The 24,903-nt window shown below is 41.0% G+C and overlaps 1 protein-coding gene and 1 pseudogene across 3 annotated transcripts in view; one reads left to right on the top strand and one right to left on the bottom strand.

The window, feature by feature from the left end:
• The first annotated feature begins 73 nt into the window (after nucleotides 1-73).
• Nucleotides 74-7,421, top strand: LOC309626508 (poly(rC)-binding protein 2 pseudogene; annotated as a pseudogene). The gene has a single exon. The product of its transcript is annotated as a poly(rC)-binding protein 2 pseudogene (transcript).
• CHP1 (calcineurin like EF-hand protein 1) overlaps nucleotides 7,348-24,903 on the bottom strand; it is a 37,907-nt gene continuing 20,351 nt past the window's right edge. Inside the window, exons 4-7 of one of the 2 annotated variants that reach the window (XM_082387285.1) lie at nucleotides 22,809-22,936; nucleotides 13,971-14,032; nucleotides 9,111-9,233; nucleotides 7,348-8,965 (exon numbers count right to left, since the gene is read on the bottom strand). In XM_082387285.1, coding sequence (XP_082243411.1) covers nucleotides 8,912-8,965; nucleotides 9,111-9,233; nucleotides 13,971-14,032; nucleotides 22,809-22,936 — 367 coding nt within the window. In that variant the 3' untranslated portion in view covers nucleotides 7,348-8,911. Of the gene's footprint in view, nucleotides 8,966-9,017; nucleotides 9,234-13,970; nucleotides 14,033-22,808; nucleotides 22,937-24,903 lie in introns of those variants that run through there. The other variant, XM_082387284.1, reaches the window with a different exon arrangement.

The raw sequence follows: 24,903 nt of genomic DNA, 5'->3' as shown, positions 1-24,903 counted from the left end.
CTCCTCCCCTCCTCCTCCTCTTCCTCGCCCCCCCCTCCGGAGGTGCCCCCTTGCCTTCCCGCCAGCCCCTATTGTTCCGCCCCGGCCTCCCGCCCTTCCCCTTCCCGCCGGCTCCTTTTTTCCCCTCAGTCGTCTCTCTCCTGCAGTTTTTGGCTTTCACCCCCACCAGTGACCAAAGACTTGACCACTTAGAGTCCAGCTCCTCAGAACACTGCTCGACATGGACACCGGTGTGAATGAAGGTGAATTAAATGTCACTCTCACCATCTGACTACTTATGCATGGAAAGGAAGTTGGCAGTATCATCGGGAAAGAAAGGAGAATCAGTTAGGAAGACGCATGAGGAGAGTGGTGCACGTATCAACAACTCAGGAGGGAATTGTCCTGAGAGGATTATCACTTTGGCTGGACCCACTAATGCCATCTTCAAAGCCTGTGTTATGATCATTGACAAACTGGAAGAGGACATCAGCAGCTCTATGACCAATAGCACAGCTGCCAGTAGACCCCCCAGTCACCCTGAGGCTGGTGGTGTCTGCTGGTCAGTGTAGCTCTCATTGGGAAAGGTGGTTGCAAGATCAAGGAAATAGGAGAGAGTACAGGGGCTCAGGTCCAGGTGGCAGGGGAAATGCTCCCCAGCTCGACTGAGCAGGCCATCACTCTTGCTGGCATTCCGCAATCCACCACTGAGGGTGTGAAACAGATCTGCGTGGTCATGTTGGAGATTCTCTCCCAGCCCCCCACCCCCCGCAAAGGTTGTGACCATCCCATACTGGCCCAAGCCTCCAGTTCTCCAGTCATCTTTGCAGGTGGTCAGGATAGGTACAGCACAGACAGGGACAGTGCGAGCTCCCCACACCATCCTGTTCATGTGCCTCAACGCAGACCTAGAGGGACCGCCTCTAGAGGCCTATACCATTCAAGGACAGTATGCCATTCCACAGCCAGATGTGACCAAGCTCCACCAGTTGGCAATGCAACAGTCTCATTTTCCCATGATGCATGCAACACCGGATTCAGTGGTTTGGATGCATCTGCTCACACTACTTTTCATGAACTCACAGTTCCCAACGATTTGATTGGCTGCATAATCGGGCATCAAGGCGCCAAAATCAATGAGATCTGTCAGCTATCTGGGGTGCAGATCAAAATTGGGAACCCAGTGGAAGGATCTACTGATAAGCAGGTTACCATCACTGGATCTGCTGCTAGCATTAGCCTGGCTCAATATCTAATAAATGTCAGGCTTTCCTTGGAGACAGATGGCTTGGGGAGCATCTAGAACAATGCAGATTCATCCATAATCCCTTTCTGCTGTTCACCACTACCCATGATCCATCTGAGTAGTTTCTGAACAGTCAGCAATTCCAGGTTTTAAATAGTTTGTAAATTTTCAGTTTCTACACACTTTATCATCCACTTGTGATTTTTTAATTAAAGCATTTTAATTCCTTTCTCTGTTCAGCTGCTAATGCTGAGATCCATATTTAGTTTTATAAGCTTCTCCTTGTTTTTTGTTTTTTGTGTTTTTTTGGCTCATGAACTTTTTGTTTGTCACGAAAATGTGAGTGGAATATTAATACATTTCAGTTTAGTTCTGTAATGACAGGAATTTTTCAAAAAAAGTTAAAAGATGGACTGGAGCTTTTTCTTTGTGAATAGAAACCGGACGCTACAGTGATTAAAAAAAAAAAAAGACCCTGCTTTCAATTCTTTTGGGTGTATACTCAAAAGTGGAATTTCTGGATCATATGGTAATTCTATTTTTAATTTTTTGAGGAACAGCCGTACTGTTTTCCACAGTGGCTCTACCATCTTACATTCCCAGCAACAGTGCCCAAGCGTTGCATAATTGGGTTGTCTTTTTATTGTTGAGATGTAATTTATAAAATGTAGGTACAAGTCCCTTATCAGGATATGATTTGCAAGTATTTTCTCCCACTCTATAGATTATCTTTTCACTTTCTTGAACAACAAAAGTTAAAAAATTTTTTTTCATGCAACGTGGCACGTGGGATCTTTGTTCTCTGACCATGGATCGAACCCATGCCCCCTGCAGTGGAAGTGCAGTCTTAACCACTGGACCACCAGGGAAGTCCCAAAAGTTTTAAATTTTGATGATGTCCAGTTTACCTATTTTTTATTTTGTTGATTGTGCTTTTGGTATCATATTTAAGAAATGACTGCCTAACCCAAGGTCATGAAGATTTATGCCTATGTTTTCTTCTATAAGTTTTGTAACTTTAGCTCTTACATTTAAGTCCTTCATACATTTTTTAAAGTCGTTTGATTTTTTTTTGTTGTTGTTGTTTGCATATGGTGTGAGGTAGGGGTCCAACTTCATTCATTTGCATAAGGATATCCAATTGTCCCAGTTGTATCAAAAGACTACTGTTTTCCCCCACCAGTTTGCTTTGGCATCCTTGTCAAAGTTCAGCTGACCATAATTGTGAGGATTTATTTCTAGACTCATGATTCTAGTCCATTGCTCTATGGACTAGAGCATGAGGCGGTCTATCCTCATGCCTTGATTACTGTAGCTTTGTAGTAAGTAAATTTTGAAATTGGGAAGTGTGATTCCAATTCTGTCCCTCTTTTTCAAGACTGCTGATACTAATCTTTTAGCTTTTTGGTGTATGGTTATTCAACTACCATCCTCAAACACATCAACTGTAATCCAACCCAATTTTCTCCATCTTAACCGTATGAATACTATGAGAGACCCAGTCATATGTTTTGCTGAAAACAACACTCTAGGGAACTTCCCTGGTGGTGCAGTGATTAAGAATCTGCCTGCCAATGCAGGGGACACGGGTTCGAGCCCTGGTCCAGGAAGATCCCACCTGCCGCGGAGCAACTAAGCCCGTGTGCCACAACTACTGAGCCTGTGCTCTAGAGCCCGTGCGCCACAACTACTGAAGCCCACGTGCTTAGAGCCCATGCTCTGCAACAAGAGAAGCCACCGCAATGAGAAGCCCGCGCACTGCAATGAAGAGTAGCCCCCGCTCGCCACAACTAGAGAAAGATTGTGCACAGCAAGAGAGACCCAACACAGCCAAAAATAAATAAATAAATTTATTTTTAAAAAAAGGCTGGACTACCCTGGTGGTGCAGTGGTTAAGAATCCGCCTGCCAGTGCAGGGGACACGGGTTCAAGGCCTGGTCCAGGAAGATCCCATATACCGCGGAACAAATAAGCCCGTGCGCCACAACTACTGAGCTGGCACTCTAGAGCCTGTGAGCCACAACTACTGAGCCCGTGTGCCACAACTACTGAAGCCCGTGTGCCTAGAGCCTGTGCTCTGCAACAAGAGAAGCCACTGCAATGAGAAGCCCGTGCACCGCAAGGAAGAGTAGCTCCCACTCGCTGCAACTAGAGAAAGCCCGCGCTCAGCAACAGAGACCCAATGCAGCCAAAAATAACTAAATGAATAAATAAATTTTTAAAAAAGCAACACTCAACACTCTGCCTATTTCATTGATCTGACACACAAATTTAATAAAACTTTGAAATAAGTGAGAGGAATTTTGCGTACTTAACTCTTTGCCAAAAACATCAGCATCCTGGTGATCATCAAATTCTTTTCCATGTCTTCACAACCATGTAATGACTCATTCTAAGATTCTGCTGGGGAATAATGTCAAACAAATGAGTGGATCATTTCTGAAATCTGCCCTTTTCCCCTTTTGCAAACTTTGCTAGTATCTGCCTCTTTCTGTTCTCTAACCATCTCGCAATATCTATGATGTCTCTGTGATTACGAAGCTACCAGAATTGCCCCTAATTTCATGGGCACAGAGGAGGAGCTCACAGAATGCAGAGTCATGTTTTACAAACACGGATTGTATGCTATCCCAGGTTTGTGATTCGGCTCCACACCTGCCAGGGGGTAGGAGGCAGCACAAAATCATTTAAAGTACAGCATGTGCATTCTGCTAAAGTTGAAAGTTTTTATACAGAGATTGAGTCTGTTCTGAGAAAATGTTTCATCAAATAATGAGGGTCTCCATGGCAGCCTTCTCCCCACAGAGATATCCTGCAGAGGATAATTTAATAACAGCTAGAAATCTGCTATTCCCAAGTTGACAGAGAAAAGATAACACCTACCCCCAAGAAATATAGTGTCATAGAGAATAATGCTTTTTCTCTCCACAGCCCATAAGGTTGTTTGCAGATATGTCTCTAAGCCATGCCACCACTTGAAGTCACTATCAACCATTTCTTTTTACAAAATGACAAGGAAAAAGATGTGGAAAAGGAAAAGGAAAAACCAGGCAGGAATTACTGAGATCGACCAGGACAAATAGTATTGAGTTACACAGATCTAGGTGCAGCCTGAATTACACGTAATAACATTTAATTTTTTAGTATTATCAGGGATGTTTCACTTAACTAAACTTCTATTTTATTGAAGCTTAAACTTATAAGCACCAGCACATTTTAGACCTTTTCTTGATGACTTGAGGTCTTTTCTATAAACACATGTTGTTGAAATGCCATCAGGTTTAATGAACTGCTTAGGATTATCTGGTCTACACTAGAATGCCTACTGAGTTACTTGGTTTTTCATATTGTCTCCTCCTTTGTCAGCTGCCCTTCTTGGTTATCAGCATACCAGTTTCTAGTAGTGCCTGTTAATTTAACTACTTCCAATCTGTTATGGGCTGGATGACCATATCACCAGGTTTATTAGAATTTATCAGATTTGTTTCTAAAGAATATCTGTGTGTGTGTGTGTGTGTGTGTGTGTGTGTGTTTTAGGGAATACGAGATTTTCTTGTGAATAAAACACAAACTCTGGTTAATGGTGCTTGATATCTACTGTGGTAGCCCAGAGACCTTCTTTGATCAATTCTTATTTCTCCAGCCACATTCAGGTACTAGATATAACAATTCACCTACCTGCTTCAGTTCTTGAATAGACTGCAAAGGGTGGTGGGAAGTGTCAGGACCATGCCTCCAAACAAACAGCCTTCCTAGTTCTAATGAGAGATCAGAATCTAGTGCTTAGAGACTTAAGAGCTTAGAGAAGAAAACTGAGTCTTGGCATCTCAAGACAATGTCCTTGATCAGCTTATACCTTAGGTAAAGATGTCAGGCCAGTTACTTACTCCAACAGCACTGAGTCCTAACCACTGGACCGCCAGGGAATTCCCTACTTACTCCATCTTAAAAGACACGAGACTCTTCATTGCTATCTGCTCCCTCTCAGACCTGTGAGGAAACAGCCTGCAGTACCTCACAAACTTACCGGGTAAATCTCTCATCACTGCTTGGCATAGAGGAAAAGAAAATGAAAATCTCTAAACTGGAGTTTCTATTAAGCTAGATGTTAAACAGTCTGTACTGGCAAATACCAGCCATCTTCAGTTTGAATCACTTGTTGACTCAAAGCTCAGCCAAAGGAATGTGAATTTAGGGAATATCAGTCTGGTAATGATGACTTCCTTCCAAGCAATTCTGCTTTCAGTGTTTGGGGAACAGGATAAATACCTGGCTTGTAGCATAAGAAATCCAGTTTGTAAAGACAGTCCTCCATGAGGCGTCTCTACAGTAAATACCTGCTCTAAATCCCAATCAAGACAATCTATTCTAATAGTGTTTTAAATACAAAATTTGACAAGATTCTATAATCAATTTGAAAAAATAGGTGACCATGAAGAACATTCTAAAAAGAATACTGAAGGTAAAAGAGAGTAATTTGATTGCTTCCGGCATTCTCTTGAAGCTTATCAAAAGCTGTGAGTAAATGCCTAAAGTTTGCTCTAGTAATCCCACTCCCACAAAATTTTTCAAAGAAAAAAGTTATATGAAAAAAGGCATTCATTGTACCATTATTTTATAACATAAAATTGGAAACAATAAGCAAATAAGGTAATGGGACTTCCCTGGTGGTCCAGTGGTTAAGACTGTGCTTCCACTGCAGGGGGACGTGGGTTTGATCTCTGGTCGGGGAAGATCCCGCATGGCACATAAGGTAATGGTTAAGTAAATATTACATCAAGTTGGTAAAATATTATGTAACCGTTGATACAAACAAGGAAGAACAGTTAACATGGGGAAATATTACAATATGTTCATTTCTAAAAGCTGTTATCATCTCATGTTATGTTTCATTTACTTTAGAAATATGTAATGCATGGGTAGACCAGAAGGGAGCAAGGGAAATAAAATTAGTTAAGGGGATTCTCTTCAAACTGCAGGTAATGTTGTAATGTTCTTAAAATTTTTTTTTACAGTATCAATGAATGTCTTATTTTAGTCACAGACTGGTATACCTATGGCCATGGTCAGTAACATTAAGCTTTCTCCAAAACTGACAACATGGTCACTCCATCTATTTGTCACTTTCTCCAAATCCTAAAATTACGCTCAAAATGAAGCAAAGCTGAAACAGTGCAAGTCATTTTGAATGGACTTCTGAGGCAGAGGGACCGGAAAAGAAGAGGGTATTGTGTTAGAATTTATAGGATGACTCTAGCTATTACTCTTTTGAGTCTTGTGGCGTGACACTAAACCTTAAAATAAGAAGAGATATTCATACCCTACATAGCAGACTGAAACTTGAAGATGTGAAAAGCCATGTAACAATAGCTGGGTACAATGTGTCACTGAGACTGTACGTACATGAGGGGGTAGACAACTTATTAACAAGCAATAGACAGATACCGTATTTTAGACCTCTTCTACATTTCAGGAGTCAGAGAGTCAAGAACAGAAATGGAATCCTACCTGGAGCAAGTGGGCAGTGGCTAAGGCTGTCAAAGCCATGCCCAGAGCCAAACAGTGCTGGCCCCTAGATGAACGCTCCCACCTCTTATGTCCAGGCAGCAGCAGATATAAAAGCCGATAGGAGCTCATGTCATGTTCCAATTATGTTCAAATAAAGGCATTTGATAGCACAGACATAAACCCGAGTAAGGGAGACACACTGTGATTTCAAACTTGAAGAAGGGGACTGAGTTATGTAAAATTCCTGTAAAACACAGGGACAAAAATCACCCAAGTTATTTTGTTTTAACCACAAGTATTTATCGATGGATCAAAGAATACAATTTTAATGGAACAATAAGGCACAACTGTGGATTAAAACAGTTTGCTATACAGCCAAAAGGAGCAAAAAGCCATAATCTTAGGAACTTTAAATATGCAGGTCAAGGAGCCTCTGAAGTACCTCTCTAACAGACCAGTGTCAGACAATTCTTCCCTTTTATACAATTCCTATATTACATCACTTGATCACAAAGTCAGACTGATACTTCACCAAGAATTCCTCAGTCATTTATACTTGAGTCATCCAGCCTGGCCACTCTTTCTTCTCCACTCTTCCTAATCCCTTTGCAGTGTTGTTTTTTTTTAAAGTAATTCCCTTCCTAAAGTATTGTGTATACATCTTGGATAGCCTTCCAAAGCAAGGAAACAGCAAGCAAGCAATGAGTCAGAGAAAATCAGCCAAGGACAGATGTATGAAGAGACTCATAAAGACAGATGTTACGATAATAACAGCCTGATTCAATGAGGTCTATACTAAGCTGACTTAGGCAGAGAAGTTGCTCTGGTTCATGCAAAGGCCTATAATGCCACCTCAGGTCGTGCCACCAGTGCCAGAGCCCTTGTTCCTAAGGGATTAGCAGTGGTCTAAGAGAGGAGCTAGGATGTCATTGTAACCAGGCAGCTAATGATACAATACATTCAATGCTTTGGACCTGTAGTAGGAGCTGACTATGGCTTCCAGCAGTAACATGTGCCAGGTGTAAAATTCATAGAGAATTTTGTGCAAAACCTCAAGACACTGAGGACAATCTTTAAATCTTGTGGACTGGGATAAGTTAGGCACTTATCTTTCTACTTGGAAATGTGAAGTGAAAAACATTCCAGGGCACACAGCACTGAGGCATAAACCATGCTGCAGAGGTGGGAATACTTTTAGGGTGCCCAGTCTCCTTGTTCAAGCAGCCATGAGAAACACCGCTGACAAGCATATTGTCAGAGTGGCTATTCTGGTGGTGACAGCATCCTCAAACTAAGCAAGCCTGCAGGCATATGGCTAATTTGTGGAGAGTCAACACTGTACTGACAGGAGCAGCCACGTAGGTATGTATGTTGAGAATCGGAGGCCAGAGGTAGAGCGACCTGGGCAAGCCACCCAGAAGACTTGTCTCTATAACCCTTATCTTTCAAGAACATCTCCAACAAACAGCCCTTTGGTGACAGAGCAGAGGGGACCAAGAGATGGTCAAGACATTCTTCTGAGAGAAGTATTGACCGAAAAGCTCCTGAAGAGGCAACATCCCAAAGACCCATTTAAGAGTAAAAGTAGATTAAAAACTGCCAGACCACTGAACTATACTGCCAAGTCAGAAATACATTTAACAGGCATAGCTTGGGGTGCCAAGTAGAACAGAGGGGACTGAAGCTTAATAAAAAGCAGGGACACTGAAAGATTAAGTGAATGGTAGATTGGGTGAAAGACAAGTAGGAAGCAAAGGACGTATAAAAAAGGATGAAGGAGCATGCCAGAGCCAAGCTGGGGGGAAGGCAGCATGGCTACGGTCCATATCCAGTCAAAGAGCTTTGCTGGCTGGTTCTTGGCATGAATCCCTCTCACTTCTCAGACTGGATGGACACGTGGCATTCAGCAGCAGAACAGGGGGAGATGATATTTAGAAATGGAGATATCCAGCGAATGATACTGAACAGAATTAGACGGGGTGTACCATTCTGTAATGCCCTGTTTATACACCAAAGGCAGGTTTGTGTTGATGGAACATATTTGGGGTTGTCATGCAACAGCAGTAGTACTTTGGGAGAAGGGGAATGATGGGATGGAGGTGGGGCTGGTGGACAGGAGGACTTTCAAGTTCCAGTTCTTAAATACTAGAAAGCAAGGAACAGTTTGGTCTCAGTCCTTTAGTGAAGAAATCGGATGCTCATTTTTTGTTCTACGTCCACCTTCTCCAAAACCTGTTAAAAAAAAACAAAACCCAATGACAGTTATGAAGGTCACAACAGGAGATACTGTCTCAAGCTCTTATGTGAATAATGTTTTTCTCCCTCCCTCCTGTGTAGTAGGATTTAACTTTTTCAAACCAAGAGGTAAGTGACTGACCTTAACAAATTCTGTGAAAGATATGGCGCTGTCCCCATCCTGATCAGCCTCCTGGATGGTCCTGTCTGCGATGCTGCCCAGCTGCTCATCTGAGATATTCACTCCGACCATCATGCGTAGCACCTGCAGGACCAAGAGCCAGGAATTACTGGAGACTTGGGGGTGAGGAGGGCTCTTTTACTAAAATTAAAGATAAGAGCCACCCCCACCCTCTTTTCCTTTGATGTCCTCAAATATAACAGCCAAAAAGCTGAAACCCTTATCTTCTCATCTAGGCCATTCTAGACAATGATGTGAACAGAACTCTCTGGCAAGGTCACTGAACAGGAAGGCAAAGCCTCACTTCAGGGAGAGTCCTTTGCATTTTGGTCCTCTCCATTCTTCCTGCCCGGAACGTAGATATGATGCTTAGTGGTACAGCAGCCATCCTGGGACCGTGAGGTGAAAGTCAAATGCGCTACGGATGCCAGAGCAAGAAGAAGCCTGGCTCCTGGAAATCATTTAGGTACTGTACCAACCTGGACAATCTATCCTCAGGCTTCTTGTTGCATGAGGCAAACTAGTCTCTTATAGGTTTAAGTCAGTTTGGTAGGGCTTTCTGGAATCTCACTCGAATGCAGTCCTCTTTGAGGCAGTGCATTAGCCCAGCTATTCCTAAAGTATGGTCAAGAAACATAAAGATCCTTGAAGAGTTAAATACTAAATCCCCCCTTTTAGAAAAATGACAAGCACATTTAAAGGGTTGCGAGAACTGTGGAAAAAAAGAGAATTAAACACTGTTTCTCCAAATTTGTTCTCAGACGTAACAAAGAGATTGCCTGCTCCCCACTTATTCTGTTAACATCTTTAGGGTGTGAATATACATTGAAAACTGCTACCTTAAGCAAAACAAGCAACTCTAATGACATGGCTCTTAGACAATATGAAATGGGGAACAGGGTGCTTTTATGATGCCTTGCGTTGCCCTAGTCAACCACCTCTGTCTTCAACAGGTTAAGAGCTGAGCTTTACCCCAGGAAAGCAAGGCCTTCTAGCCCAGCTGTTCACAGGACTCCCTTTCCCCTATTCCTTTACATCCTTCCCCACTCTCTTGAAATAGATTTTTCAAAGTATATTATAGGATTTTCTGAAAAGAAAAAAAGAGCTGAAATATTGATTTGTATCAAGATTGTTCCCCCCACCCCCGACCCACAAATCAATTCTTGAAAATCAGAAGTTGTACATTTGGGTAGAAATGTATACAAATTGAAGGATAAATAAAAAGTGGCAATGCTAACAAAAATATTAAACGGCCAAGTCATTTGCCATCTTCCCTGACTGTGTGTGGCCAACTAGACGAATCCGTCCTCAAACAGCAGCTTCTTCAGGTCCCAGTCTAATTATTCTCTGAAGTGTTTTATTTTTAGAATTATAGAACTGAATTGTGAGTGTGTGCTGTGTGTATACAGTGGGGTGGAGACAGGAGTGGTGGTGTCTTAAAAATCACTCATCCAGTCTGTCAATGAGGACATAAAGGGCCAAAAGTGCCTGGACACAGGTCCCAAAAGCCAGTGGCCTGAGCCCCCTGCCCAGGCCTCCACACCCTGCCAATGCTCTTTCCACCTCTCCATGGTGTCACTTTTGGTTCCAGTCAGAAGTTTATTAGCAAATGGAACTTTTATTATTACTATTTTTTTAATGTGTGGTGAGGTTTTTTTGTATATACCCTTTATCAGTTTAAGAAAGCTCCCGTCTATATTTTTCTAAGACTTTTAAAAAAAATCATGAATCGGTGGGGGTGATAAATTGGGAGATTGGGATTGACATATACACACTACTATATATAAAATAGATAACTAATAAGGACCTACTGTATAGCACAGGGAACTCTAGTCAATACTCCATAATGACCTATACGGGAAAAGAGTCTAAAAAAGAGTGGGCCTATGTGTATGTATAACTGATTCACTTTGCTGTACAGCAGAAACTAACACAACATTGCAAATCAACTGTACTCCAATAAAAATTTAAAAATTAAAAAAAAAAGTCAACATTGCTACCTTAAAAAAAATCATGAATGGATGATGAATTTTATTAAAATTCTATGGAAAAGATCATTCAACTTTTCTTCTTTAATCTGTTAATGTGGAGAAATACTACTGATTGGTTTTCTAATTTGAATTCTTTGAATTCCTGGTATAAAGCCACCTTGGCTATAATATAGTATCCTTTTTATATATTGCTGGATTCAACGTATTGATATTTTGTTTTGGATTTTTACATCTATGTGAGTGAAAGAGACTGCGCTGTAATTTTCTTACTACAGTCCTTACAAGGTTTTCATGTCCAAGTTATGCTAGCCTCATAAAATGAGTATAGCAACTATCTTTATTGAAGTATAATTGATATACAGTAAAATGTATGCATTTAAAATGTACAATCTGATAAGTTCCGACATATGTTCACACTTGTAAAACCATCACCCCAATCAAGATAATAAACATATCCATCACCCCCAAAAGTTCAACCAGAAATTTTATTTTCTTATCTTATCCTATCTTATCTTATCTTATGCTGTGCCTCGAAGTGTGTGGGAGGGATCTTAGTTCCCCGACCAGGGATTGAACCCAGGCCCTCAGCAATGACAGCTTGGAGTCCTAACCACTGGACCGCCAGGGAATTCCCCAACCAAAACTTTTTATAAAAATCATAATAGGGATATATGACCACTCAGCCTTTCCTTATGACAAACTTAGCACAAACTTTTTTTTTTGCTGCACAGAGCGGCATGCGGGATCTTAGTTCCCTGACCAGGGATTGAACCTGAGCCCCCTACAGTGGAAGCGCAGAATCTTAACCACTGGACCGCCAGGGAAGTCCCAAGAACAAACTTTTTAATATCCACTGAATAATTAAGAACTACATATTACCAAATGTTTTAGAAATGCCAGTGTCTAGAAAAGTAAACTTTGGTAAAATGTTCAAATCCTCTTCTTGGTAGGATAAAATTAGTTCTCTGACACCTCAACAATCCTTGAGCACATTTGTCCTAAAGTCATTTCAGGCCTGAGGAACACTCTAGTCACTGACTGGCACTCTGGCCACATGATCTCCTCCTCACTCCCTGCCGCAGGCTTTTTTATCCTAATAATAGAAAACAAATCAACCTTCCACTCCAAAAAATATCTTTCTGGCAGCTAGATTTGGGCCAGAGGATAAAAACATGCAACTATAGAGTGATTGCCTCTATTTTTTCTCTTCAGAACTCAGAAGCCCAGATGTAGCAATTTTAAATAAATTAAATTCTTCTTGCTGAAGAAAGATGTCCCCGGGGCTTCCCTGGTGGCGCAGTGGTTAAGAATCCGCCTGCCAATGCAGAGGACACGGGTTCCAGCCCTGGTCTGGGAAGATCCCACATGCCACGGAGCAGCTGAGCCCGTGCACCACAACTACTGAAGCCCGCGCACCTAGAGAAGCCATCGCAGTGAGGAGCCCACGCACCACAACAAAGAGTAGCCCCCGCTCGCTGCAACTAGAGAAAACCCACGCACAGCAACAAAGACCCAACACAGCCAAAAATAAATAAATAAATTTATAAAAAAAAAAAAAAAAGAAAGATGTCCCCAATTCAAAACCAAAGGACACTATCATTGACCTGCAGACTGTTTTGGTTTTTACTCAGACACAGAAATGTAGGAGTACCCTGGGTTGGTCCTTAACCTCAACTTAGAAGACTTCTCAAGGCAATGAGTTCAGACTTACTTCAGGGTGAGTAGAAACCACTTTACTTTTTAGTTTTATCTTGAAATAGAGAAATCTCCCCATGGAAATTCCTGAATGTGTTAGTCCCCTAGGGTCCTCAAGATTCATAAATATTTTTAAAAATACCTTTAATTAATTAATTAGTTAACTTATTTATTTCCGCACCACGCAGCATGCAGGATCTTAGTTCCCTGATGAGGGATTGAACCTGTGTCCCTGCAGTGGAAGTGTGGATTCATTCATTCATTCATTCATTCATTTATTTATTGCTGGCTGTGTTGGGTCTTCATTTCTGTGCGAGGGCTTTCTCTAGTTGCGGCAAGTGGGGGCCACTCTTCATCACGGTGCGCGGGCCTCTCACTATTGCGGCCTCTCTTGTTGCAGAGCACAGGCTCCAGACGCGCAGGCTCAGCAATTGTGGCTCACGGGCCTAGTCGCTCCGCAGCATGTGGGATCTTCTCCGACCAGGGCTCGAACCTGTGTCCCCTGCATTGGCAGGCAGATTCTCAACCACTGTGCCACCAGGGAAGCCCTGGAAGTGTGGATTCTTAACCACTGGACCACCAGAAGTCCCTAAAGATTCATAAATATTAAAAAAAGAAAAGAAAAAAGGAGAATTTTCTCCCCACCTAAACTTGTATTTAGGGAAGGGGGAGCGGGGAGAAAGAGAACGGCAATGCTAATAGGATGAAATGCCAGTCACTGCTATTAGAACAGGGAATTATCTACAGGGAGCAACAAAGGCGAGTGAGTAGTGGCTCAGCTACATTGTCCCAGCAGCAGTTCCTTGACTCTTACATCAGGCCTAAGGACATACGAAACAGCAGCATTTACCTTCGTGTCATCAGAATTACCAATAAGCTGACAATAAATGAACTATCTGATCTAAACCATCTCACATAGTTTAGTGCCAGTCTGCACTTAGTTAGCTTTTAAATAGTGGAGACATCCGTGAGAACTAAAGCAGCCATTTCAAGTTTCCCCAGGTCATCCGCTCTGCTTTATATTTAGGACAGGACTCTGCATACAGCAGGTGTTAAATAAATGCTTACTTAAGGAAAGAACAATTCCTGCCCACGAGAATAAGTTATCCGTGTGCATGGGAGCTCTCCCACATACCTGTAACAGTTCATCACGGGATATCTTGTCATCTTTATCCAAGTCATACAGTCGAAAAGCAACTGGTAGGAAAAAACAGAAATTTAGTGGAAATTCAATAGTGTTTTGCCCCTTCTCAAGGAACTAAATATATAAGGGACACCTGACAGAAAACTGACAATGAATTAATAGTTTTTCCAAGAGCAACTGCAATTACCTGTAGAGCTTTTAAAGACATTGTAACATTTAAGAAACTGGGATGCATCTCATAATTGATGGCATCTTAGCTTGGATGAAGTATGGCCCTTCATTGCACAAATCAAAAACTTAATAAGTCTAATGTCCTTTTTCTTAACTTAGAATGTTTAAAAAAAAAAAAAATCCAAAACCCGTAAGTGGCTCTGTCAGTTAGGCCATCTCACACAGCCCAAGTCTACCGTGCACCGCACTCAGGGGGAGCCAACAATAGGAGCCACAGAGGCAACCAAACAGCTGACTACACAAAGTATTACTCTGGAAAAATGACCACTTCGGCAAATTCATGTCAAATTTCAAATAATCCTCAACTACTTGGGAATCCTGAAGGTAAAGAACTTCAGTGTCAAATAGAAATGCCAAGAATTTGATGGTGTCCTGGCCTTCTCATGCTTCTCCCTCTTTAACAATAGATAAGTCTTTTAGAAACTAGGATATCTGACAGAGAGAATTCAGAAGAGCAAAAATCATTCAGAGAGTGCCATTTTCCTGAAGGGCCACCAAGTGAAAAGTGTGGTAACACTGGATGATTTTATAGGCACTGTGACAAATCACACTGAGGAAGTGACTACCTTATAATTATAGCTGAATATACTGTAGTTTTGAGGCTTTGAATCACTTCAAGTATGCCACTAAGATTTTTGGTTTTCAGTAGGTACTGCCAATATTAAAAGGCCCAAATCCAGCTTTAGAGTTATTAAGATATACAGATTTGGATCTGGTCCTTGGAACCCACAGCCTAGTAGAGGAAAGCAACACACACTATGCACTTTAATACAGTCCAAGTGCTATCATACATATGAAATACCAGGGAACAAAGCATATAGCAGATGTGCCTTTCTGGTTCAAGTAACATTTGAACAAGGTCTTGAAAGACAAACAGAAATCTGATGAAGGGTGGCATTCCAGGCAGAGCTAATACTAGGTACAAGGGCAAGAGAACATGGATGAATATCTAAAAGTTTAAACATCACTCCTTGCCTCCACCGAAAGAAAAAAAAAGGAGGGGGGGGCGTGCTGAGTCCACTAAAAGTCTAAGTAAAACTTTTAGAAAAATCGAATTTACTTTTTGTAAGGCACAATATTAAAATTCTGGAAGGGGGAGTAACTAGGAGAGACTTGCTCTGATGTTTGTCTGTTTTCTTTAATTTGGTTAGTTGAGTAACTAACTTTATCAAATTTGAGACTTTATATGCTTAGGAGGTTTGGATTCCAAGGGGAAGGAGACAAGGATCACAAGTGTTCCTAAAGGAATGTGTGTTTAATATATTCCCAATTTGAAAAAGAATAGGTATATGTATATGTATAACTGAATCACTTTGCTGTACACCTGTACACTAACACAACATTGTAAATCAGCTATAGTCCAATATAAAATAAAAACAGATGAATGGAAAAATATATATATATATTTCCCAAATTAAACACACATACACACATACACACACTCTTCTGCATATGCTGTCATCTTTCTAAAATACCATAAAATGTGTTATTTACTAAAGATTTTGCGATGGAAATCTGTTTGCTATATAACCCGTAAATATCTGTTTCTGAATTTCTTAATTGGGGGGTAACTGTAATAAACACTTACACCCCTTTCTGCCAAAGTATTTACAAAAAGCTGAAAAGCTAATTTTTGAAACCTAACTGCCATGAACTGAATGTTTGTGTCTCCCCCAGAATTCCTATGTTGGAACCATAACTTATCCACAATGTGCTATTAGGAGGTGGAATCTTTGGGAAGTAATTAGGGTTAGATTAGGTCATGAGGGCAAGGCCCTCATGATAGGATTAATGCCCTTATAAAAAGAGGAGACAGGAGATCTCTTTATCCTTCTCTCTTTCCATTTCCACCTCCCTCCCCATGTGAGAATACAGCAAGAAGACTGTGAACCAGAAGGGGGGCCCCCACCAAGAACCCGACCATGTTGGCACCCTGATCTCAGAGTCCAGTCTCCGGAACTGTGAGAAATGTCTGCTTAAGTCACCCAGTCTATGGTATTCTGTTATAGCAGCCTGAGCAGACTAAGACACCAGCAGAGGGGTAACTAGAGCGATCACACGATAGGATCTTTTAGAAAAAACTACAGCAACAGTAGTTATTTCTTAACTGACTTGGATTCCTGTCACTCAGCTCTGGTCCTGAACCAGCAGAACCAGCATTTTCCCCGAGATAATGAATGGTTAAATGCCAAATGACTGAGCCATTCTGTTAGCTTCTCTCTCTTTTCTCTCCTCCTCTCCCTTTCCCCCCGTGCTTAATCCAGGAGACTTGGACTCTCCTGTCTCCAGAGCTGTCATCTCTCATCTCCAGTCCCAGGGCTTTAAATGCCATCTAATGTTGATAACTCCCAAATGTGCATCTCAAGCTTGGACCCCTCCTCTGAGCTCCTGATGTTGACGGCAGAGCAATACAGTACAGTGGTTAAGACTCTAACTCTAGTGAAGTAAGTCAGAAAGAGAAAAACAAATACCGTATGCTAACACATATATATGGAATCTAAGAGAAAAAAAAAAAAGGTCATGAAGAACCTAGGGGTAAGATGGGAATAAAGACACAGACCTACTAGAGAATGGACTTGAGGATATGGGGAGGGGGAAGGGTAAGCTGAGAGGAAGTGAGAGAGTGGCATGGACATATATACGCTACCAAACGTAAAATAGATAGCTAGTGGGAAGCAGCCGCATAGCACAGGGAGATCAGCTCGGTGCTTTGTGACCACTTAGAAGGGTGGGATAGGGAGGGTGGGAGGGAGGGAGACGCAAGAGGGAAGAGATATGGGGACATATGTATATGTATAACTGATTCACTTTGTTATAAAGCAGAAACTAACACACCATTGTAAAGCAATTATACTCCAATAAAGATGTTAAAATAAATACATACATAAATAAATAAATAAATAAATAAATAAATAAATAAAGACTCTAACTCTGCCGAGTCCTGCCTGACAGCTTACTAGCTATGTCTACGTGAGCAAGTTGCTTAATCTCTCTGTGCCTCAGTTGCCCAAGAGGTGCAAAATGAAAGTAACAGAATCCACCTCATAGGGTTGTGAGGACTGAATGAGTTAGTACACAAAAGGCACTTTAAACAGTGCCTGGCACACAGGAAGAGCTCAATCAGTGTCATCTACCCGCCGTCACCTCTCTGCTCTCCTCTCCTACCACTCACTTCTTTCTTGATAACGCTTCTTTGTTCTCTGAACACCAAGCACTCATTTCTATCCAAGGACCTTTACACCAGTTGTCCCCTCTGCCTAGAGCGCTCTTCTGCTATTCTTGGCATGGTTGGCTCATTAGGTTTCAACTCCTCAGAGAGGCTTCCCTGACCACTCATTCTAAAGCAGTGACACCCTCCCCCATCACTTTCTCATCTTACCTTATTCATTTCCTTCACAGAACTTGCCACGATCATAAATCCTGTTTATTCATTTGTCTTTTTCCATATAGTCTATCTCCCTTATTACATTGTAAGATCTCTGAAAGCAAAGACCTTATCTGATTTATGCACCATTGTATCCTGGGCCTAAAATAGTGCCTGGCATACAGGAGTTGCTCAAACATTTGCTTAATGAAAGACCAAATGAATGATCTCAGTCAAACCTTTACATTTTAATCACGGTTACTTCTTTAAAAAAAAACAAAAAAACACTATAGTAAAATAAACATAAAATTTAAGTGTACAGTTGAGTACTTTCACACTGTTGTGTAACCATCACCACCATCCATCTCCAGAACTTCTTCATCTTCCCCAGTTGAAATTTTGACCCATTAATAACTCCCCATTTCCCCCTGCCTCTAGGCCCTGGCAACTTTCTATGAATTTGACTACTCTAGGAACCTCATAGAGGAGGAATCAAATAATATTCACCCTTTTGTGTCTGGCTTATTGTTATTTAGCATAAGTAAATTTTTCTATGCTGTAGCATGTGACAGAATTTCCTTTTTTAAGTCCGAATAATATTTCATTGTATGTATATACCACATTTTGTGTATCCATTCATGTTGACAGACACTTGGGTTGCTCCCACCTTTTGGCTGTTGTGAATAATGCTGCTCAGTTTTTTCTTGGCTACTCTCCCAAACTCCACTTCAACAATATTCCTCATCGTCCAGATAAAATATCTTCATGCAGACTCATTTCCCACATTACTCATTATGTGTTATAAAAAACTTAAACTATTTAAGAGGACAATTAGAACATCAAAAAGGAAGCTTACCATGCCCTGGAGCATTCTAAGATGGGTTGTACCTTCCACATCAGACTTTATAACCTCACTGACCTGAAGAGGAGAACAATAAGGGAACCATTCCTGGTAGACAAACAGAGCAGTAGTACTATGTGTGCTTGGGCCTGTGCCTACATAGGTACAGTTCAGCCTTGCTGATTGTCCTTGACATTCTTCCACTGCGGCATAAAAAAGAAATAGGACAAAGCATGCTCTCAGAGTCCTCGAAGAGACTATTCTCTGAGGAAGATGGACTATAAACAAATTTGCCTTAGCAGCAAATGTGTTGCTAGGTGTACGATGTTCAGTTGCTCTCAGTCTACAACAAGAAGCGCCGTCTTGCTGCTTCCACAGCTCTGTGGGAAATTCAGAGAAAACCAAAAACAGACAGAGAAGAAGACATCCAGGACTCCTCTGTAGCTCTGGTTTCACTGGTCTACTTACATGAATGTGATCCTAACATATAGGATGCAACAGAATTCTAATTCATGTTCAGCTTCCTATAAAAGTTGATCTGAAAGCCAAGACTAAAGTAATGGTAAAAACCATGCATAACTTGCACAGCACTTACTATTCTATCTCACCCTAAAGTCTGCCATTTCGGTGGCATTCAGGCCTTCTTCCTTCCTAAAAGAAGCTCATCCATGGCTTCAGGGGGCATTCTGTCTCTCTGTCTCTGTCTTTCTTTCCCCACTGTCAGATATGAATAGGGAAGCACATAGCCCAGCTGCCACTGAAAGCCACCATGTGACCATGAGGAGCCATGCCTTTGGATGAAACAGACCCAAAGGATGGCAGAGCAGAGCAATAGGAAAAACCTGGGTCCTTGACATCACAATCAACCCTGATGCTTGCCCCACCTCACTCGTAAAGTGAGATAATACATCTCCTTACTGTTGAAGTCAGCTGAGTCAGCTGAAGGCATCCTCACTGATACACTAAGTAACTACCAAATCCCCTAATGCTACCTGGAATATTTTCTTTAGGGTCAATGTGAATTAATGAATTTGCTTATCCATTCACTCATTGATGAACACTTGGGTTACTTTCTTGTTTTAGCTATTGTGAATAATGCCACCACGAATGTGGGTGTACAAATATCTCAAGACTTTGCATATACCCTTCACCCCAGCCTCTCCTTATGGGAGCATCTTGCATAACTATAACACACCATCAAAACCAGGAAACTGACAGTGGTACAATCCACAGAGTTGATTTGGATTTCACCATGTGTGTGTGTGCATGTGTGTGTAGTTCTACGCAATTTTATCACCTATGTAGTTTCATGTAACCACCACCACATTCAAGATACAGAGCTGCTCCATAGCCACAGGGCTCCAATGTCACATCCTGTTATTTAGCGTATAATAAAGAAACACCTTTATTACTGTATCACAAAGTTGTTTTAACATTTTGTTAATTGTATTTCAATATAATTGGTTTCCTTTATAATCCTATGTATTTCATTTTATGCATTCACAAACATTGCGAGATGGGGTCGACAGGATTCACCAGACTGCCAAGGGAATTCGTGACTTGAAAAAAGTAGAGCCCAGGCTGTAGAGGGAATTCAGGTTAACAGGTCTGTGTTACACCTGATAACCTTTAAAGCCTCCTCTAATCCTGGATTAGGAAAGCAAGCATAGTTTCGTAGAGCACAGAATGTTGTTTTTTTAATAAATTTATTTATTTATTTTTGGCTGCGTTGGGTCTTTGTTGCTGCACACAGGCTTTCTCTAGTTGTGGCGAGAGGGGGCTACTCTTCGTTGCAGTGTGCGGGCTCTAGGCACGCGGGCTCAGTAGTTGTGGCGCACGGGCTTAGTTGCTCTGCGGCATGTGGGATTTTCCCGGACCAGGGATCGAACCCATGTCCTGTGCATTAGCAGGCGGATTCTTAACCACTGCGCCACCAGGGAAGTCCCTAGCACAGAATGTTTCTTAAATGTCTTCTTAACCAACTCACTGGATTCACAGATGCTCCCCCTCCCCTCTGCAAATCGGTCCAGCTGATATGGCAGCACACTGCATAGTTGTAGCCAATGGGCGACTCTGGAGTGTCTACTCCATCCGCTGAGTTGGATGCTTACTGAGAGTCAGGTGTGTCAACTGTGCTAGAACTGTGCTATTTGTATTTTTCATAAAACTATATAATTTTATAAGAAATGAAACGTGTGAAAAGAAAGTTATTTTTTAAATGAATATTAGATTGACTGCTTTTGAAAGACTCAATATTAAGGCACTGAAGAAAAAGAACCCCACCAAACTGTTGCTAAAGTATGTGTGGAAGGACAACTGCAAAAGATCAAGGAAAAAATGTAAACAGCAGGAAGATTCTATTCTCAGAATGCTTTATAAGTACCTTTAAGTTCTCTTTCCACTGAAAAGAAACTGCAACCAGAAACCTTAGACTATACGTTATAGATGTGTTCTACACAAAAACGTCACACACCTCCCATCAGCAGAACTTTACCAAAACAAAACAAAACAAAACAAAACAACTCTTGGTCCTACATCTAAAGACTGGCCAGTGAATGTGTTTTTAAATAATTTAAGGTAAATTAAAATGTTAAACCATGTATTCTTTTCTATGATTCTATGCTTTAGCTGACTTTTTCAATTACTGATCAACTCCTGGTCTGACAACATTTTAAATAAGAAAATTTCTACTATACTAATGCCAGCATCAGGCAAACATGTAATAAATATATACTAAAACTCATAAAACATTAAGACACAAGGCTTTGTCTCAAACAGTATTTAGTCTTGAAAGAAGAAAGTGAAATTCACTAATAAACATAAAGTATCCAATAAATTTGAGAACAATTCATTAGAATTCTATTTTCTTTTATATTTAGTTTTCTTTGTACTTAAGTTTTCCACTCTTCATTAAGGTATATGACACTGTGGTAAAGAAAAGCAGTGTTTTATTATTTTGGTTCAAAAATCTTCCCTGTCTTATACAACAAAAGTTATTTCAGTACTTCTCAAACTCTTTACCTGAAATACTAACAGAGGAGTGAACTCACACTCCTATAAGCAAGGGAGATCTGGGGATACGGCCCAAGCGCTACAAATTAAAGTTTAAGTTTCATGTACTATCTTTCAAATGTATGTAATGTATTATCTATATTTTAAATGTATGTAATGTATTATCTATATTTGTTTCAGTATTAAAAAGCCTTTTAATTTTTCTTTAAATTGTTCAGTAAAAACTTGATGGGCCCCATTTATTCTGTGGCTTCATAGACTTCACTGTGCACCCAAGCAAGAGAAGCTCGGGCTCAATCAATTCAATACAATTTTTTTTTTGGCTGCACCACGCGGAATACAGAATCTTAGTTCCCTGACCAGGGATCGAACCCATGCCCCCTGCAGTGGAAACGCGGAGGGAGTCTTAACCACTGGACCACCAGGGAAGTCCCCAGTTCAATACAATTTCAGTTTCAACTTGTGTTGAATGAAAAGAGAAATTTAATTTTAATTTCTTGGAGAAGTATTGTAAGGGATTAGGGAATATCATACATGAATCAACAAAGGGCAGAGGGAAATCTAACAAGTATCCAAGGAAAGGCGACAAGAGGCATGGGGACAAAAATTAAGTCTTGCACTAACCTAGCTGTCCACCCCTACTTAAGTCACATCCCAGTATCTATCAAATTCTAGGGTGGGATGGGTCTTTCTCACTGTTGTCACTCTAGCACTTATCACAGTGCCTGGCACACAGGATATATTAGCAGCTAACTCTTATTGCCAGGCACTGTTTGAAGTACTTGACATATATTAAGTCATTAAATCTTCACAACCTTCCTGTTTGAAACCCCTTAATATCTCATTTTACAGAAAAGGAAACTGAGGCCCAAAGATTTTAAGTAACTTGCCCAAAGACACAGGGCCAAAAAGTGGCAGAGCTGGGATTCAAATCCAGCCAGTTGGGACTTCCCTGGTGGCGCAGTGGTTAAGAATCCACCTGCCAATGCAGAGAACATGGGTTCGGTCCCTGGTCCGGGAAGATCCCACACGCTGTGGAGCAACTAAGCCCGTGCGTCACAGCTACTGAGCCTGCGCACCTAGAGCCCGTGCTCCACAACAAGAGAAGCCACCGCAACGAGAAGCCCATGCACTGCAACGAAGAGTAGCCCCTGCTCGCCGCAACTAGAGAAAGCCTGTGAATGGCAATGAAGACCCAACGCAGCCAAAAATACATAGATAAATTAATTAATTAAAACAAATCCAGCCAGTTTAGCTCCAGGGTCTGAGCTCTTAACCACTATGTTTGAATAAATGCTTGTTCAGTGAATGAATGAGTAAATAAATGATTTGGGAGAAATGAAAAGCAAATATTTTAAGCCAGAAGACTTTATCTCCTTACAGTGCAGTTTGTTGCTTCGGCTGTTGAGTGGTTCTGGTCCATTCACATCTTTGCTCTTTTCATTATCCTCAATGGGTCGGAAATGAGCCAAGGTCCTCATGAATCCTCGGAAGTTTACCTGGTCCTCTCTGATCAGGAAAGATAACAAAAAGAACACCTTGTCAGTCAAGGCAAGGTGATTATTTCTTATGAATTCAATACATTAACAGGTTTAGCTAGAGTGGCCTGAAAGTCCATTTAATGAGGTCTCTTTCCATACGCATGGTACTTTAGGGCTCATAAAATATCTGCAGTTAAGTCTTGCCACAAGCTTGTGAGGTTTTATTCTTACTTTACAAATTATTAACCAGACTTAGAGAGGTAACAGGACTTACCAGAGTCAGTTACCTATTGAATTTACTTCTCTTTTCCCAGAGAGGATTTTAAGTAGCAGCAGGGCTGTGCTATCAGACAAGTCAGAACTTGAACTCACTGGCTTCAGACTCTGCAGCAAACAGCAAGTTAAGTCATTTCAACCCAGTGTCTCCCTAACCACCTCTCATGTCTCCCCTGCAGTCACATGTACCTAGTGATATTTTAACGTTAAGGCATATTATGTAAAAGCTGCTTTTGAAGTAAAGTTTATTTAGTTATAGAAGCAATAAATACATTTTTGGAAATTTGATAAAAAGTAAAAAGAAAAATACCACTTCTAGTTCTACCAATCAATCACAATCATTGTTAATATATCTCCCAGTAATTTTTCTATGTTTTTTGGATAATTGTGAACATACTGCATAATTTTGTAGCTTGCTTTTTTTAAACTTTTAGGCATGTCTACAATCAGTATAAACACTTTGAAACATTTTAACCATCTGCATAATAATTGTGTGGCTGTATCATGATTTTATTATTCCCTCATAATTGGATAGATATTTTCCTCATAATGTTTTGAAAGACCTCTTTGTGTATAAAGCTTTTTGGGTACTTAAGATTAGAGAAAATCTTTTTATCACGCCACAGGCTAATCAGTAACCCTATACGAAATAATTCTAAAACTTGAATGAATAAAGAATGTTTTTAATATTAAAAAGGAATGTCCCATGTGACATAGTTATTTATCTAAGACAGTCATGGAAAGAACAGGTTGCCTGGTTCCTGTGGCTACCTAAAAATACATCTGAGTCTTTGACCCCATTGAACAGATGTGGTATGTTGGGTCTCCTAAGTGCCAGCAAACACAGAGATTAGAGACCTTCTAAAGGTAGAGTTCAAAGGCTAGCTTGTGAGCCGCTTGAACTCAAACGAATGACCTTTCATTCTTTAAGGTAGCTATACTTCTAATGGAGCGTTACCTCTAAAAAATGTGAGTAAGAGCTGAGGAATCAAGGAATGTGTAATAAGATCTGAGTCACATGCCAGAACAAACAGATAAATGAGTACATATATCACTGGCATGTCTCTGAGTAAAAGGGAACTAAATACCAATGTCCTACTTTCAAATCTCATTCTTTAAAAACAAATTGAACCTAAATACGACCAGAGAAAAACAAAAAACCCAGAAGCCAAATATCTGTATCTGATTAGAGCAAGAAGCAGAGGTGCAGCGTGCTAAGAGCCGAGCAGTGTAGCCCAGCGCCGGGCTCAGCCTCCTCATATGTACCTCAAGTACCTCAGCACACACTGTGCCCTTAGCAAGAAAGAGATCAGTGCAAAGGGTGACAGGCAACACTACAGTCACAACAAAGGTGGTCTGGCCTTTATAAAACCGCTTTCCACAAGCTGCTTCTTCAAATAATCAATGGTGACTAGGGAACACTAAAAAAAAAAAGCTGGCAAAATGACTCTACGGGGTTTCCTTTTCAATGCAAAAGGTCTGGATACAAAACAGCAGTGAAAGTTATCTCTGAACAGTTCTCTGAAAGGGCTAAAAAAAGGAAGTGAAAAAAGGCAAGCATTCAGCACTAAAACCACACCTGGAACAAACAGGGCATTTCAGGGAGAGAAAAAAAAAAATCAGAAAATGAGGAAGTGTAGGTGATTACTCATGGTCAATATGAATCTGAAAAGGGCAGGGTCTACGGCCATACCACCCTGAACGCGCCCGATCTCATCT

This window comes from Balaenoptera borealis (genome assembly GCF_965194805.1).
Source record: "Balaenoptera borealis genome assembly, chromosome: 3".
In the NCBI taxonomy this organism is placed as follows: domain Eukaryota; kingdom Metazoa; phylum Chordata; class Mammalia; order Artiodactyla; family Balaenopteridae; genus Balaenoptera; species Balaenoptera borealis.
Note: the sequence above shows the minus strand (reverse complement) of the source record. Positions and strands in the feature narration are given on the sequence as shown.